We start from the raw sequence: 14667 nt of genomic DNA, 5'->3' as shown, positions 1-14667 counted from the left end.
ATTTAATACCAGTTTTAGAACGAAAGATTTCAATGCGAAAGCCAAGAGAGGAGCTGGTAAAAAGAGGGGTTCTATTGGAAGACCCTGAGCAGGGTGAGTCTGCAAACGAACTTATCCTCACCTGTCTGTGTTCTGCGTAGCTCACCTTCCTCTGGCACCCTTCAGCCCTTCCGGGAGATGAATTTAAGGGCTCTTTGCTGGTATGGTTCCTGTCTGTCTGTCTTACCCTTTTCAGTACGCTCTCTCATCTGACTGTCCTGGTAAGGAAGGCAGTGTGCTCAGTTAGGAGGATGTGCCCAAGGAGTGCAGCACCTGTCCTGCTGCCAGTGGGGAGGGCAGGGCCTCCCTTGTGTCACCCCATCCTGTCCCTCTCGTGCCTGTCCTGCTCCGCCCTGTCCCATCCTGCCCAGCCCCCCATCACCACGGGCTCACCCTCTCTGGTTTGCTCTGACCGTGCTCCAAGCTGCACTCCATCCATTGCAGGAGAGGCAAACCTCAGAGTTCAGGTTTGAAGGCTCCAGGTTTGGAAAAGAACCGACTGATGTCTTCGGGCTGCCTGGGTAGGGGAGTTTCCTCCAGGGGCTGAAGATGGGAACCTTCGTGGTATGGTGTTACAGCTGATCACAGCTAAGCTTTCCCTGCCTTCAGAGAAACCTTCCCTGCTTTCTGCCATCCTCGATGGCTGAGTTGGGGCCACGCTGTCAGGATACCTTTTCAAGCAGATTTGCTCACCTGGCTGTGCTGGGAGCTGTTGGGCACTGCTTTGGGTGGCCTGTGGAGCAGAGCACTGTACAACTACCTCGAAAGCCATGCTGCAGAGTTAACCTAATGCAAATGTTAGGGTTCTTCTAAGGAAGATACAAAAGTGGAAGTGAAAAAGTGGTTTTCAGTCCGAGCTACTGAATGCTGGAGTTAAAACTAACAGGGTTGCTTGCAGCTGCCCTCTAATAAAAGCCACCTACAGCAACCCGAGGGTGTAAGTGATGGGCTGCAGGAAGGATTCACCGTGGTGCAAAAGCATGTGAGGTCATGGGGTGAAACTGGAAGAGAGATCAAAGGCTTTGTGCAGCAAACTTCCAACCAGTGGTGGCAGAAAAGAGGTCTTCCAAACCGTGAGGGTGTAACAGAAGCGTGGCTGCGAGGGGGGGTTCCTTTCTGCTTTCAGTCATCTGATCGGGCTTAAGAAACAGAAGATGATTATAGTCTGAATAAAGCATAAACCCAAGGTATGAGGGAGCAGTCGATATTGTCAGGAGGGTTGGGTTAGAAAGCGCATTATCTTAATCCCTCACTTCCATGATTTTTAGACACCGGCGCAGTCATAAGAGGATGGAGGTAGGTTATTCTATTTGCAGTTTCAAAACCCGCTCTTATGAGGTCGGTTAATTTTCTTAGGCAAGTTGGTAGTGACAAAAAATCCGGAAACCTTTAGGGAGGAGACCTGTGCTGCTGCTCCTGAGCCTGGTGGTGGCCCTGGAAGTGGAGTGCGGGGTGAAATGGTGTGAGGAGGGCAGCAGGAACACCCTGCTCTGCTTGAGAAGGGCATGCCAGGTGTGAATGACTAAGGGGAAGCAAGATCCTGCTGGTCTGCCTCCCCTGCTGAAAGCTTCAGCTTGCCAGAGGCAATTATTGCTATAAAAAGCTGCAGCTCATCTCTTGAGTTTCAGCCCTGGCTGGGGAGGAAACTCCTTCTTGCCGCCGTCTGCGCTTCCTGCATTTCATGGCAGAGCTGCTCTGCATCTCCTTGCAGGAACCAACGCTGTTTTGTTGCAGAAAAGAAAACCTGGAGAGCTTTCAGCTTGGTGCTTTGTGTTCAACTCCTGCATAACACCTTGGTGTGGGGAAGGAGGCCTGGGGAATCAGTCCGAAGGTGGAATAGCACATAGGTCTGACACCTGGCGGGCACTTAATGCTGAGCTGTAATTGTCTGAGAGATGGCAGGCTGAAAATGCCAAGGTTTTTAATCAAACTCGTTTTTACTCAAGTTTTCTTGAGAAGGAAAGTAGTCATAGAATCATAGAAGCACCAAGGTCAGAAAGGACCTCCAAGATCATCCCATCCAATCGTCCCCCCACCACCAGCATTTCCTCAGTACAGCAGGCATCCAACAGTCAGAACAGGCACTGCCCCATGAGAATGGATGTGGGATGTTTTGCATAGAGCAAAACGTGATCTTTGTGCCAAATTCAGGGCTGGAATCGTAAGGAAAATGGAGGTGCTTCAACACACATTAAGGCACTGTCAGCATCTGTTGTTTCATGTGCAATGTGTGTGACTTGGCTAGTGCTGGATTTTGTACTGCAGCACAGAATGTGTGATTACTCCTGAGGTGAGTTGGTGGGGAAGCTGCTGGAGGTTAACTGTGATTGCAGCTTCCTAGTCCACTGGTTTTTAAGTGTGGTAGCATTCTTTCTAAATAAGGTGGGAGATTAAGGAGCTGCTGAGGAAAGCCCTGCTTGATGGGGTACAGTACTGTACTGTTCTGCTTGCTGCTAGTGAAACAAAGAGCTCTCAGCCCAAGCTCCAGTTGGTGTTGCTGTGCTCTCCTCTGCAGAAGGCAGACCGAAGATCTGTTCCTGAAACCAGGGAGAAATGGGTGCAGATCGGTAACAGCTCACCTCAGCTGTGTCTCCTCTGTCTTGCGCTTTCTGAATGTTTTCTGTTTGCTTCTCTCCTCCCACCCCTTGCAGATGGTGAAGAGCCAGACAAGGTGAATCCGTCTGCACTGAAGAATGGCCACACGGTGCCCATTGGTGGTCCTGGGGTCGGTAACCTGCACAGCCAGGAAGAGGAGGCCACGAGGTCCTCCAGCCTTAGGAAGTCTGTTCTGGTCGAGGAACCGAAGAAAAGACACGGTAAGAAACCAGCTGCGTGCAAAATGGGATTCTTATAGTGCTGGCTTTGAATTCTCATCTGATTCTTCTCGCCTCCTCGCTGCCTTTGGTCTCTTACACTGTATCTCTTTGCAGGTTCATCCAGCAGCCACCCTGGTTCCGAATCAGAGCCGCCTCAGGAGCCACAGCCCCGCCAGCCTCTGCTTCCTCCCAAAAGACCTCCCTCCACTTCCCAGGAGGCAAATGAGCCGCAGGGAAAGGATCCCCAACCCGCCGGCAGCACTGCAAAAACTGACCCCTCCTCCGCAGCCCCCGCTGTGGCAAAGACAGTCGTTTCCACAGCTGCCCCCTCCCCAGCCCCCAGGACTCTGCCCCCTGTTCTCACCAGTGCCAACACTACTGCTCCTACGAGTACAACCAGCACAGCCCCTGCCAAACAGCCTCCTGTCCCCCCACCCAAACCCACCAACAGGAACAGCTCCGTGATAGGTAAGTGCCTCCAAAGCTGCTGCAGTGGGCGTTCTCAAGCCCTCCCTTTGAGAATCTCTTCCTTTCTTATGGTTGGATTTATCATGAACGTCGGGCAGTTGTTCCCCAAAGGTTTGAAAGGTTTTAGCCCAGGCACACGTGTGCTGGAACAGTGTCATCACCTGCCATAAGCCATCCAGTGCGTCAAACATGCACTCCTCCAGCATTACCTGCAGGAGGGAATCCCTGCCTGCTTTGGAGTGGTGCAAGGAGAGGGCGTTTTAAGACTGTCTTTAAATGCTGATGCTTCACTCAGAGCTGGGATTCATCTGTGAACAGCTGGGAGTGGTAGATGGCGTGTGAGATTTTTGCTGTGCAGAGCTGTAGTCAGTGAGAATCAATGCTTTTAGCATCAATTGAGCAAAAATCCACATCATGCTGAGCAATGTGTGCTATGGCTGGTGTGCCAGGTGCTGGCAGGGGTGGTTCAAACTTACTGGTTGTAGTCAGGCACCTCTCTGAGCTCTGTGATGGGGTATTGCCATGTTATGAGTCCTACGACCCGTCCCACGGGTGAATGCTCTTGTGTAATTCAAGCTGAATCTTCACACTTTGAGGTATTTAATTCTTCAGCTTTCCAAGGAGGTGATTTGGGGAGAGCTTCTTAAAGCAGAGCGAGGTCCTGCTCTGTTCAGGATTTTTATAGGCCTTAAAGGTGCAGCACTGCTGGGAGAAATGAGACAACTTCAATCCGTGTGATAAGCTGCTGTGTGTCACAGCCCTGCTGACCTTTGGGTTGGGTCAGTTAGTGCAGGTCAGGAGGGAGGTTCCTGAGCCAATCAGTGAGACACATCTGCATTGTTATCACAGAAACTGGAGGCGTTGCCCAGGTGTGGTTGGGGGAGGCAGTGCTGGGAGCCTACATTGTGTGAAGCAGCCCGAGCCACTGCTTGGAGCTTGGGCTGCATCCCTCCGTTCTGTTTGGAGCTTCTTGCTCTAGCAGGTTTTGCAAGCAACCTTGGTATGGCATTAAACACTCCTGTATGCCAGACCAGCTTGATTAGTCTGACCATGCCTGAGCGCTTGATGAAATACTTTCTTGTTTTCTTTAAGCTGTTTGCACACATCAGAGGTGGTATTTGAAAAGCCCCGGTGCTAATTGCAGGAGGTAATTGGGTACAAAAAACGTGGCTGAAGACAGCAGTCTGTCAAACGTGTGCTCAGCCCCAGCCCTCTCCCACACACGGGCTGCAGGGATGCGGAGGGGAGCAGCCGGACCTGCAGCGTTACTTGGGTTCAAATGGAGATGCAGGGAGGTTTTGCTTCTCTCTGCAGGGCTGTGCGTTCCCTGCATGATGGGCTGTAACTGCAGCGTGCGTGCTGTCACTGCCGTGCAGGCCTTGTTTTGTTGCTGTGGATAAACAGCAGCAGTGGAATTGGCTTTGTGAGCTCTCTGCTGGTCTCTGATGCAGGCTCTGACTCCAGGCACGCAGGAGCTGAAAGCAAGGCTCAGGGCTGGGCAGCAGCTGTGCCGGTCGGTACAGAGGTATCCCCCTCTCATGGAGGGGATGCTTTGAGTGGCACCTGACCCTTCTCCATCCCCTCTTCCTTCTGCCAGCCAGCCGATCTCTTTCAAAACCTGTCTGCCCTTATCCTAAGAGTGACTCGAGCCTGGTCCCACCAGGCTTGGAGCGCTGCTGAGGGGATGCTGAAACTCTCTGGGTTGAGGCTGACGGGAGCTGAGGGCATTCGGTGTTTTGCACAATCTGACTCTTAATCTACAAAAGGGAAGTCTAAAAATGCAAAACATCCCAAAAATGTGCTCACCTCTCTGCAGCTATGCAGCCTTTATCTCAGCGCAGCTCTCCCGGCTCACAGCACCCTCTCGTGGTGCCGGGGGCTGCAGGTTCCTCCAGGCCCCGCTTAGGGCCGCCACTCTGTCACCATCGCCTGCAGGTGGCACGGCGTCCGTGGGCTGGGCCTGCAGGTGAGGGGAAATGTGGAGAGCATCTTGCTGCCTGCACTTCTGCTGACTTTCGCCTTCGGGTGACATTTCCCCAAAGCTGTTGAGTGTGCGAGGGAGTTGTTAACACAGCTGGAGTCCGGGTTGCCATGGTTGTCTCTGATCCCTTTGCAAACAGAACTGTGAATACAGCCACAAAGTGCTCTGTGTACCTTGGCTGAGGCAGAGCTGGATCAGGTCGAGCTCCATCTGCTGTCACTGGAGGGCTGCTGCTCTTCTCCCCGAAGCAGCAGGATGCCCAGACCTCTCCCAGCCTGCTTGGTTTTGGCTGCTCTCCCAAGTCTCACCTTTGCTGGAGGAAGAACAAACTAGAGGCTTGCAATCTGCTTGTTTCTGGCACCTGAATACTTTCCCGTGCTTGTTCCACGCTAGCAAAGGGAATCTGGCAAACGCCCTTTGTGTTGTTTTTTTTTGTTTTCAGCGGAACTTTCTCAAGCAATAAACAGTGGCACAGGCTTGTCCAAGCCTTCCCCTCCTCTCCCACCGAAGAGAGGCCTCCTGCCTACCAACCCACCGGAGGCAGCCCTCCCCTCCAAGCCCCCAGGTGACTGGACAGCGAGCCGTCCCGCACTGCTCCCACTGCACATGGCACCCACCTACCCACCGCCCTCACCATCCCCACCGCTGCCCACACACATCCCTCCGGAGCCTCCACGCATGCCCCTGCCCAACTCCACCCCTGTCTTGGATGCCCCGCGCTCCCTGGACCTGCCCAAGGAGACCCCCCCTCCTCCCAAAGACTTCAGGTCCCTGGAGGTGTCGAAGCGGACGGCAGAGCAAGGCTTTGGTGAACCTCCCGGGCTGCCCCGTCTGCCCCAAATCCCTCTGCACATCCGGATCCAGCAGGCCTTGGCCAGTCCCCTGCCCGTCACCCCCCCCGCCGAGGGCTCGCACAGAGCTCACTCTCTGCTCTTTGAGAACGATGGCCTTGGGGAGGACAACGGCACGATGGGCAGGACGAGGTCCCTGCCGGTCACCATCGAGATGCTGAAAGTGTGAGTAGCTCTGGTGCGTGGTGGTGGTGGTTCACAGCGAGGCACAGTGCTGGGGCTGTGATGGTGAGAGACCGTGTGCTGGGCCGGGTGCTTCGTTTGCAGCCATTTTGCCTGTTGGCTGAATCCGTTTCAGCCTCTCAGGAACCTGACACATCTTCTCAGGAAATTAACCCTGATTCTGGAATTTCATCACTCACAAAGGGAAATGTATTCCAGAGTACAAATGCGGGCTGGTGCCAGGGATCTGGCCTGGCTTTAATTGCGCTAAGACAAAACAAGATCCTGGATTTCATCCATTCGTGGCCTGCTTAGTCTTTCCTTTTGCAAAGCAGAAGTGGGAGAAGGACTGTCCTGTGTTATAACAGAGTTGAACTCGAAAGTCTCGAGGCTGGGTAGTGAGAGGGCTGTTTTTCTGCAGTGTCTCTGGCCTTTACTCTGTGCTCTGGGGATGGTGGGGGATCACGAGGCTGGGGCTGCTCTTCCTGCTCGGGTTCCTGGGCTCCTCACCGTCCCGCCTTCAGTGGGCTGAGTGGAGCCAACAGGGCATCGTCTGTGGGGTGTGCAAAGAGATGTAATGGTGTGCTTCTCGTTAGTCCAGACGATGAGGAAGAGGAAGAGGAGGATCAGGAAGAGGAGCAGAATTCAGGCCCACGTGTGTATATCGGGGACGTGCCGTCCATCACCGTCATCCCAATGCTGGTGCCCCAGGTCCTGCCGGAGGAGCAGGAGGGAGAGGAAGGGATGAGTGACTCTGACTCGGAGGGGCCCATCCTGTACAAAGATGAGGAGGAGGATGAGGAAGAAGATGAAAGCCATAACAGTAAGGCTTTGACATTGCAGCTGTCCTTTTCTTTCTCTGCTGAGCTTGTGCCCGGCTGTATTGAGCTCGGTATCAAAGAGCAGTTCACACAGCGCTTCAAAGCAGCTGGCTCTTGGTTTCATGATGCACCACGTGTCCTCTCCCCTACCTTTTCAAAGGCTACGGCAGCCAAACCTGTATGCTCATCTGACAAGATGCTGCCCCTCCGGCTGCAGGTTGCTGACCCCCCTCCAGCTGCAGGTGGCCTGTGCTGTCCCACCCCTTCAGCTGGAGGGGCGTCGCACAGGGATGCTGGCTGCTGCTGTAGTGATCAGACCCAGCAAGCTGGGAGCTGTAGTGAGCTGGGAAAGCAAGCCCTAGGGAAAGCACAACTGGCAGTGGCTCATTTCGCTGCTCTCAGGCACTGCGGTCTTCAGTCCCGTCCCATCCCTCTCCCTCCCCGCAGGCACGCTGGCTAACAAAGTGAAGAGGAAAGACACGCTGGCTATAAAGCTGGGGAACACCACCACAGTGCAGGAAGAAAAGATTGTCTTCCCTCGGAAAAGCAAAGAGGAGTGGAATGAAATTCGGCAGCAGATCGGGACGACGCTGATCAGGTACAAGGAGCGGAGGAGGGTGGTGTGTCTGAACCCTGGGCACAAGCTGCTGCTTGTCCAAGCAGCCTCTGCTGCAGCATGGCAGGTGGTTGGGCAGGGCTTCTGGGTCAGGGCTGGAGGCTCAGTGTTGCTTTCCCCTCAGTTACCAAGGCTGGAAGTCTCTCCTGGAGCAGAGCAGTTGAGCAATGTCTCTTACCAGTGCTGTTTACAGATGTTAAATGTGTTGGGAGGGGAGAATCTCAAGGACTACAGAAGCATTGCTGCTGTAAAATACGGTTGGCATATAAAGCTGTGAACAGCTGCAAGCTGCAGGCTGCGTGCCGATGCTCAGGCTGTTGATATTCCAGCCTGTCTGCTTGACAGCACTGAGAAGTTATCCATGAGCTTCTGTAGTGCCTTCCTGGCTTGGGCCTGTGGGTGAGCTGCTGATGGAGTGGAGGGGAGGAGAACCCAAAGCAGGACAGCAGTGGCTGGTGGTCTTTGTGCCCTACTGGTGGATGAGCAGATAACACACGATGCTCTTGCCGTGCTTTTCTTTAGGCGACTGAGTCAGAGGCCCACAGCAGAAGAACTGGAGCAGAGGAACATACTTCAGCGTGAGTAGCGCTTCTCTAGCGGCTCTAAGTAATAAAATAAAAGCTGCCTTGTTTTTCATCTGACATTTTAGTCCAAGCGTATGCGGAGTCTGCTTGAAACGTAGCGATGGAGGTCTGTGCTTTGGTTGTATCACTGTAGTAAAGCAGTTCTGCTGGTTTTTACTGACTCTGGTGAAAATCAGGCCGTAGCAGGGATAGCACACAGTACAGTTCAAAGCACCACGTTATGGAAAGGCCACCCATCCCCTGCCTGATAGCTCAGGGAAAGTTGGTTAAGACTGCTCTGAAGTTGCACAGCAAAGTTTTTGTTTGGACTGGACTTCTCTTTGTGGCCCAGACATTACAGCATTGTACTGCAGGATCCAAAAAGTTCATTGTTCAGTGAGTGCTGTTTCTTTTGGCCATACCTTGTTCTGCAAAAGTTTTAAATAAACATATTGGGGAAAGGGAAACGTTAGTTCAGGAAGTTTTAAATATTTATCTGCACTGCTTTTCTCTTCAAAACTATTACTATAATAGCTTGGGGGAGGAGTAATCCGCAAAGTGGTTTTGAGGGAATGGCCATTAATCTTAAATACACAGAAAGCTGGAGAGAATGACTCATTCACACTGCGTTAAGGCCCACAAGACCACTGTCATTCAGTGGGCTGCTGGTGAGGAAGGGTATTGACAGAAGGCACCTTTCAAAGCTTGTGATGCTTACGGGAAAAAAAAAGACGTTTGTTTGTTTGTTTTTCCACTTGGCAGCGAAAAATGAAGCTGACCGTCAGGCTGAGAAGCGAGAGATCAAACGCAGGCTCACCAGAAAGGTACTGCAGGCTGTCGTGCTGCGATGGCCATCTGGCAGAGCTGTGGGGGTTGGTGGTGGCCAGGAGGTGCCTGGCTGTGGGTGAGGTCACGGGGCTGTTGTGTAATTGTCCCCAGCGCCCTCTGACCGCGGTGACTTTGGAATGTGGGTTGTCAGAGCTCTTGGCACCACAAGCAGGTTTGGCACTGACAGATTTGAGCTGGTATCAAGTGTAACAAGCTAGATGGGAACTAAATTTGGCACCTGGCACTTGAAAGGGATGCTGGCCTGCCTGTAGAACCATAATTCGGTGGCTACGATGTTCACATCAGGCTCCTGGAAATCCATTTCCAAAGTAACTACAGCTCGAGAGAAGTTGTGCAGAGCAACGGCTGCTTTGGCCACGGTGCCCAGGTTACACGCTGCTGTTACTCATTGCTGGGGAAAAGCTTCCCATCTGTGGTTCAGGACCAGTGGGAACTGCTCTTTGCTGTGCATGGAGTGACTGCTCCTGAGCTGCTCTGAGGACAAGGCACAAACTGTTTTCATTCTCGTGTTCAGCTTAGCCAAAGGCCTACAGTGGCAGAGCTGCAGGCCAGGAAGATCCTGAGGTTTAACGAGTATGTGGAAGTAACAGATGCTCAAGACTACGACCGGAGAGCAGATAAGCCGTGGACAAAGCTTACACCTGCTGACAAGGTAACAGGGAGCGCCCCGGCCCCAGGGAGGGGCAGGGAGTCAGATGGGATGTCCCAGACAAAAGGGTGAGCCAAGGTGAATTGCTCTGTTCTTTCCACCTCTGGCACCCCACCCACTACCAGCAGTGCACGTTCGCCCTGTGTGCTGGACTCAGCCCTGCTTCCTGTCCCCTCCAAGGGGACACAGAGCCTGCATGTCTGCCCTGTAGTGGCTTCTGAGTGATGATATAAGAAGATGCAGGGTACAGATGTTGGTTGGAGGAGTGCAGTTCCTCACAGGCTGAAGCAGGCTTAGGCAAGCTGGCAGGGGAGATACCTGTTGTCACCTTCCCTGGCCTCCTGTGGGGGCTGCCCAGCCCTGGGTGCGGAGGAGGTGGGGCAGGTTAAACAGCCTGGTGTGAAGTGACTGCGAAAGGTGGGGGTGGCTGCTGCAATTTGAGCTTCTTCCTCTACTTAAAGATGCTGAGGGATTCAGGCTTAAGATTTAAAATCTGTTGTTACTCTTCACTTTACCACCAAAAGATGATATCAGCAGGAACGCTGGAGCCACAGTGCCTTCTTCCCATGTCTAAAGCTCACTTAAAATGGGGATAGAGGGTGGTATGCTCTAGCAGGAGATAACAGCTCTCTCTCTTCTCATGCAGGCTGCCATCCGGAAGGAGCTAAACGAGTTTAAGAGCTGTGAAATGGAAGTCCATGAGGAGAGCAAGCAGTTCACACGGTGAGTGAGCACATACCATTATGGTGCCTATAGTATCAAGCCTAGCAGGGTGCACTGTACCTCCTCAAGGATCGTGGCATGCTGAGATTCTGCTTTTAGGCTCCATATTGCCTGCTTCTCTAGGAAAAACAATATTCCCTAGACAGAAGTAACCTGCGTATCGTGGCCCCCCGTGGCTGAGCTGTGTTTGCAGAGCGCAAGAGCTTTCTAAGGCAGAGATGAAAACTTTGGATGTTAACAGCTTCACCGAGGGCTGAAAGTTCAGAGATAATTCAGTTTATTCTTATCAGTGATCTGTAATGCTTCAGTAAGTGCTTAACCCAAGTTCCAAGATGACACTTGGCTTTTTAACTTGGCTTTTAGGTACCACCGACCATAATCTTCCAAGAGGGAACAAGAGACCCAAGAGGACTGGAAGTTCTCTGCATCCCTCTCCTGGGCAATACAGCGAGGGCAGAACCTCGACTCTTCCAAGATTTGCCTTCAAAACGAATCCAGAAAAGGGCTTTCAGCCGGGAAGGGGGATCCAGGCTGAATGTAGCATTTCACTGGAACAGACACGTCTCGAGTGCCATCAGGCTGGAAGCGAACACTATACCTCGTGCAGCTCAGCAATACGCCTCTCTTCTGGCTCCAGCATCCCTGCCAGACCGTGCACACACGAGCAAACAGTTCCTTCCCCAGCTCCCTTCCTGTGGTGCCAGGCCCAGCTCTCAGCTGCACGTGCTCCTTTTAGGAGCGACCCCTTTGCGTCCTCCTCCTTAGCAAGAGGAGAAAAACCAGCTCTGGTGCTGGAGAGCTGAGGAATGGAGATGTGCTAGGAGACACGTGTGTGTATTTGCTGTGTGCAGACAACTGACATCAGACTCGCTGTTTTTGGCTTTGCTTACGTCTGTTGTTATCTTTCATGTCCTGAATCACTACTGACCAACGGTTTGTTGTCCTGGAAGGGAATTGTATAGATATTAACATATGCTGTCGTTTTTTTTTTTTTTTTTTTAATTTAAAAAACACAAAAAAATCTACAAAAAAAACCCAAGCAAAATGAAAACACAAAGATATAAAACATTCCCTCCCCACTCTCTCACACTCGCTGTGATACTAATGGATCGTATTGAGATAATTGTGCTCATTTAACAAATGACAGAACCAGGAAATGACTGTTGCCTTTTACAAACTCTTTAATTTGGGGAAGCTGTGATAGCAGTCAGTGCTTTTTATTGCTGCTTCCTCTCAGATGTTTCTTTTTTACTCTCCCAAATCAGGGTTGAACTTGCCTTGTCTCATTTTTACAGCAAAACCTACTGGAAACTTGATGATATCACTGTGCGGGCGGGAAGTTTAAAAAGTGACCTTAAAAATAGTTGTTATTGTGCACAACACAAACATGATGGCACTGAGCATGAAGGGAGGATCACAGCACTGCAGGGCTGTGGGGAGGGGAAGTCCTGGCCTGGCTTAGCCCCTGCTGGGCCCTCACAGCTTCCCCACGTACAGCACGGCTGTAGCCTACAATCATTTGCGTTGTATATCTGTCTCCTCAACAGATTTTAATTATTGAATAAAAGTATTTTAGGATTTTTTTTTTATTATTGTTTTTATTTTTTTAAACTGCTCCCGCGGTTGCGTTTCGGATGACCTTTCTGTACGTGTGCGCGTCTGCCTGACGAACGCTACCGCCCCTCACGGAAGAGCCCGCAGTTCCCGCCTTCCTACTGCGTATGCGCGTCCGCCGTTCCCGCCTTCCCACTGCGCACGCGCAATGTGCCCCGCTCCCCTTCCGCCGTGCCGCTTTGCACACGGCCCGCTGCTTTCTGCTCATTGCGCCTGCGCGATCAGGCTCCGCCCCCTCATCTGGCTCTATAAATAAAGAAGCGGAGGAGCCATCGGTCTCTTTTGGTGGTGAGCGGCGGCGTGAGGAGGTAAGGGGGAGGGGGGAGCAGGGAGTAGGGCACGGCGCGGCCTCTCCTGGCGTGGCTTGCTTTGGCCTTCATTGTGTAGTTTGCATTTTCTGATCTATCTTCTACTTGTGTGTGTTGTGGCGGCTATATGGATTGCTGGGGCCCACGCTGCAGGCCCCGCCGGCCCTCACAAGCGTTTCTCCTCTCCCCCAGGCCTGTCGTGCTGCCCCGCGGCCCAACCCCGCCCGCTGCCGCTGTGAGTATCGCTGCGCTCCGTTTGTCCGGAGGGGGGGCACATGGCCATGACCCAACGAGGACACCCGGAGAAGTAGCTCTCTCTCGGCTCTGTCCGTGTGGCGCACGGGAGCGTAGGCCTTCGGGCCCGAGACGTATATTCCCCTTCCACGTCGTTGGAGAACAAGCCGGGCCTCGTGTCTGCAGCCTGCATATTCCTACTGCTTCTCTGAGCCTTCGGGCAATGACAGAGGAGATAAACCATGCAGGAAACACATCCTTACCGAGCGGGTTTGGGGTCTGCAGAGCTCTTCTTGTGCTGATAGGAATAAGGGCAGCCCCTGTTGAGGTCACACACAGCTGGTTGTGGGTCAGCACCGCAGCGCTCTGATGCACCGTAGTGCTGGGATATTGGGGCTGTGCAGAGGCAGGGGGATGGTGGGCATGCACTGAAAGCACGTGGTTGTGCTGTGACCGATGAGCACATCTCTAATGAGATAGCAGAATGGATCGTATCCTTCCTGCCACGCAAAAAAGTAGTAAAATCCATTTGTGACTTGAGTAACTAAGTTTTCTTGATGTTTCTGTTGTTGCAGACGCTGAAGGTTTGTAGTTGAATGTCAGCAGCTGTGTCTGCAGTGACGGTGAGTATGTACTGAGCACAGCAGTGTGAGTGGTGGCAGAAAGGTGAATGTGACTGAGGGGTGCGATCCAACCTGGCCTGTGGAGTTTGGAGCAGTGTGGAAGGGGCTGTCGGGGGGTATCAGACCACGTGCTTCACGCTGCTCCTTGCCCCCACTCCAAGCAGTGCTGATACAGAGGTGCCCCTTGCTGCACCTGGGGTTTGCGGGGACTGAGCCCGTGTGAGTGAGCTGTGTGTGAGGAGAGCATACAGGAGCCTCTGGGCTCGGTGGGTGCCTCGTTATACCGGCTGGGAGAAGCAGATCTTTGAGCAGCACCGTGTGCTCCTCCACCCAACGAGGAGGCTGAGAAGCAGAGGCAGCTGCTGAGGAAGAACCGGTGCTGGGGAGGAGGGCTGCAGTGGGAATGTGCTGTGTGAGATGGGCACAGCGGGTGCTGCGTGTCCGTTTGGGGAGGTCCGAATTTCCTCTGTGAGTGTTCTGAGACACATCTGCATCAGTGCCTGACAAATAAATGACTTTTGAAACGCTGCTGTGTGGTTATTTTCTGTGGTGTGACTGCGAGCTGCTGGGTCATCCTCTGAAGCTCAAGAAACCAACAAAACCTCTTAAGATTTCAGGGCTCTGTGTGGTTGGGTTGCCCACCCCCCCCTTTGGGAGACAATTGGAGCTGGCGCAGGGAGCTCACAGCTCTGCTGTCTTTAATGCTCCGTGAGTTCTGGTACCAGTAAGCAGCGGCTCTGTGCCGTTTGCAACCAGAACTGCTTGCTGGTTTAGGGCTGAGTGGGTCGTTGGGGGTTGGAGCGTTATCCCTATTTTAGGGATGAAAGTTGTAATTCCTGGTAAGCGTACTTAGGTGTTGTTTCCCTCTGTTAAGTGAAGGACTTAACGGCTGCTTTTATACCTGTTGGCTGCTTTTATTGGACCTCTGAACGTTCGGAACCGGACTGTAAGTAGCTTTGCTTTATGGGAACGCTCCCCACGTGGTTCGGGGAGCAGCAGCCCGGCTGTGGTGCTGGGAAAGGGGGACGTGGTGGGCTTCTGGAAAGGGAAATCGGTTGGAGGGGAGAACGGCTGAGCGTGGGGAGTGGGGGAAGGTGGGGAGAAAGAACTGAAGGGCTTCTTGCTGAAGGAGGTTGGGTGGGGGAGGATGGAGAGCCGACCCCTGCGGTGCGCTGCGGTTCTCCGGATCGTTCCGGGGGAAAAAGCGCGATCAGGTGAGAGCCGGGAGAAGCACCGTACGGACATTCACCGTCTTAGCGCGGGGTGTTGGGGGGATTTTTAGGCTCCTCCTGCGAAGATCGCCCCGGGATGGGAGGGACGGAGCCTCCGTGCCCTGCGGAGGCGGTCCCG

General features: G+C 53.0%; 1 protein-coding gene, 1 long non-coding RNA gene and 1 other non-coding gene across 3 annotated transcripts; all 3 read left to right on the top strand.

The window, feature by feature from the left end:
• Positions 1-11538, top strand: PHACTR4 (phosphatase and actin regulator 4). The gene is made up of 11 exons (XM_019622789.2): positions 1-93; positions 2691-2855; positions 2970-3323; positions 5747-6320; positions 6914-7140; positions 7586-7736; positions 8277-8332; positions 9080-9141; positions 9681-9818; positions 10462-10538; positions 10902-11538. The coding sequence occupies exons 1-11, from the start codon at positions 33-35 to the stop codon at positions 10915-10917; spliced, it is 1881 nt and encodes a 626-aa protein (XP_019478334.1). The 5' UTR covers positions 1-32; the 3' UTR covers positions 10918-11538.
• An 863-nt stretch (positions 11539-12401) lies between these two features.
• LOC104914281 lies at positions 12402-13845 on the top strand. Its single transcript, XR_795940.3, has 3 exons — positions 12402-12460; positions 12653-12695; positions 13270-13845. It is a non-coding gene; the product is annotated as an uncharacterized LOC104914281 (long non-coding RNA).
• On the top strand, positions 12747-12951 carry LOC116217437. Its single transcript, XR_004161983.1, has one exon. It is a non-coding gene; the product is annotated as a small nucleolar RNA SNORA73 family (small nucleolar RNA).
• Positions 13846-14667: the final 822 nt, after the last annotated feature.

This window comes from Meleagris gallopavo, chromosome 25 (assembly GCF_000146605.3).
Source record: "Meleagris gallopavo isolate NT-WF06-2002-E0010 breed Aviagen turkey brand Nicholas breeding stock chromosome 25, Turkey_5.1, whole genome shotgun sequence".
Taxonomy (NCBI): Eukaryota; Metazoa; Chordata; class Aves; order Galliformes; family Phasianidae; genus Meleagris; species Meleagris gallopavo.
The sequence above is the reverse complement of the archived record's forward strand: the minus strand, read 5'-3'. Positions and strand labels throughout refer to the sequence as shown.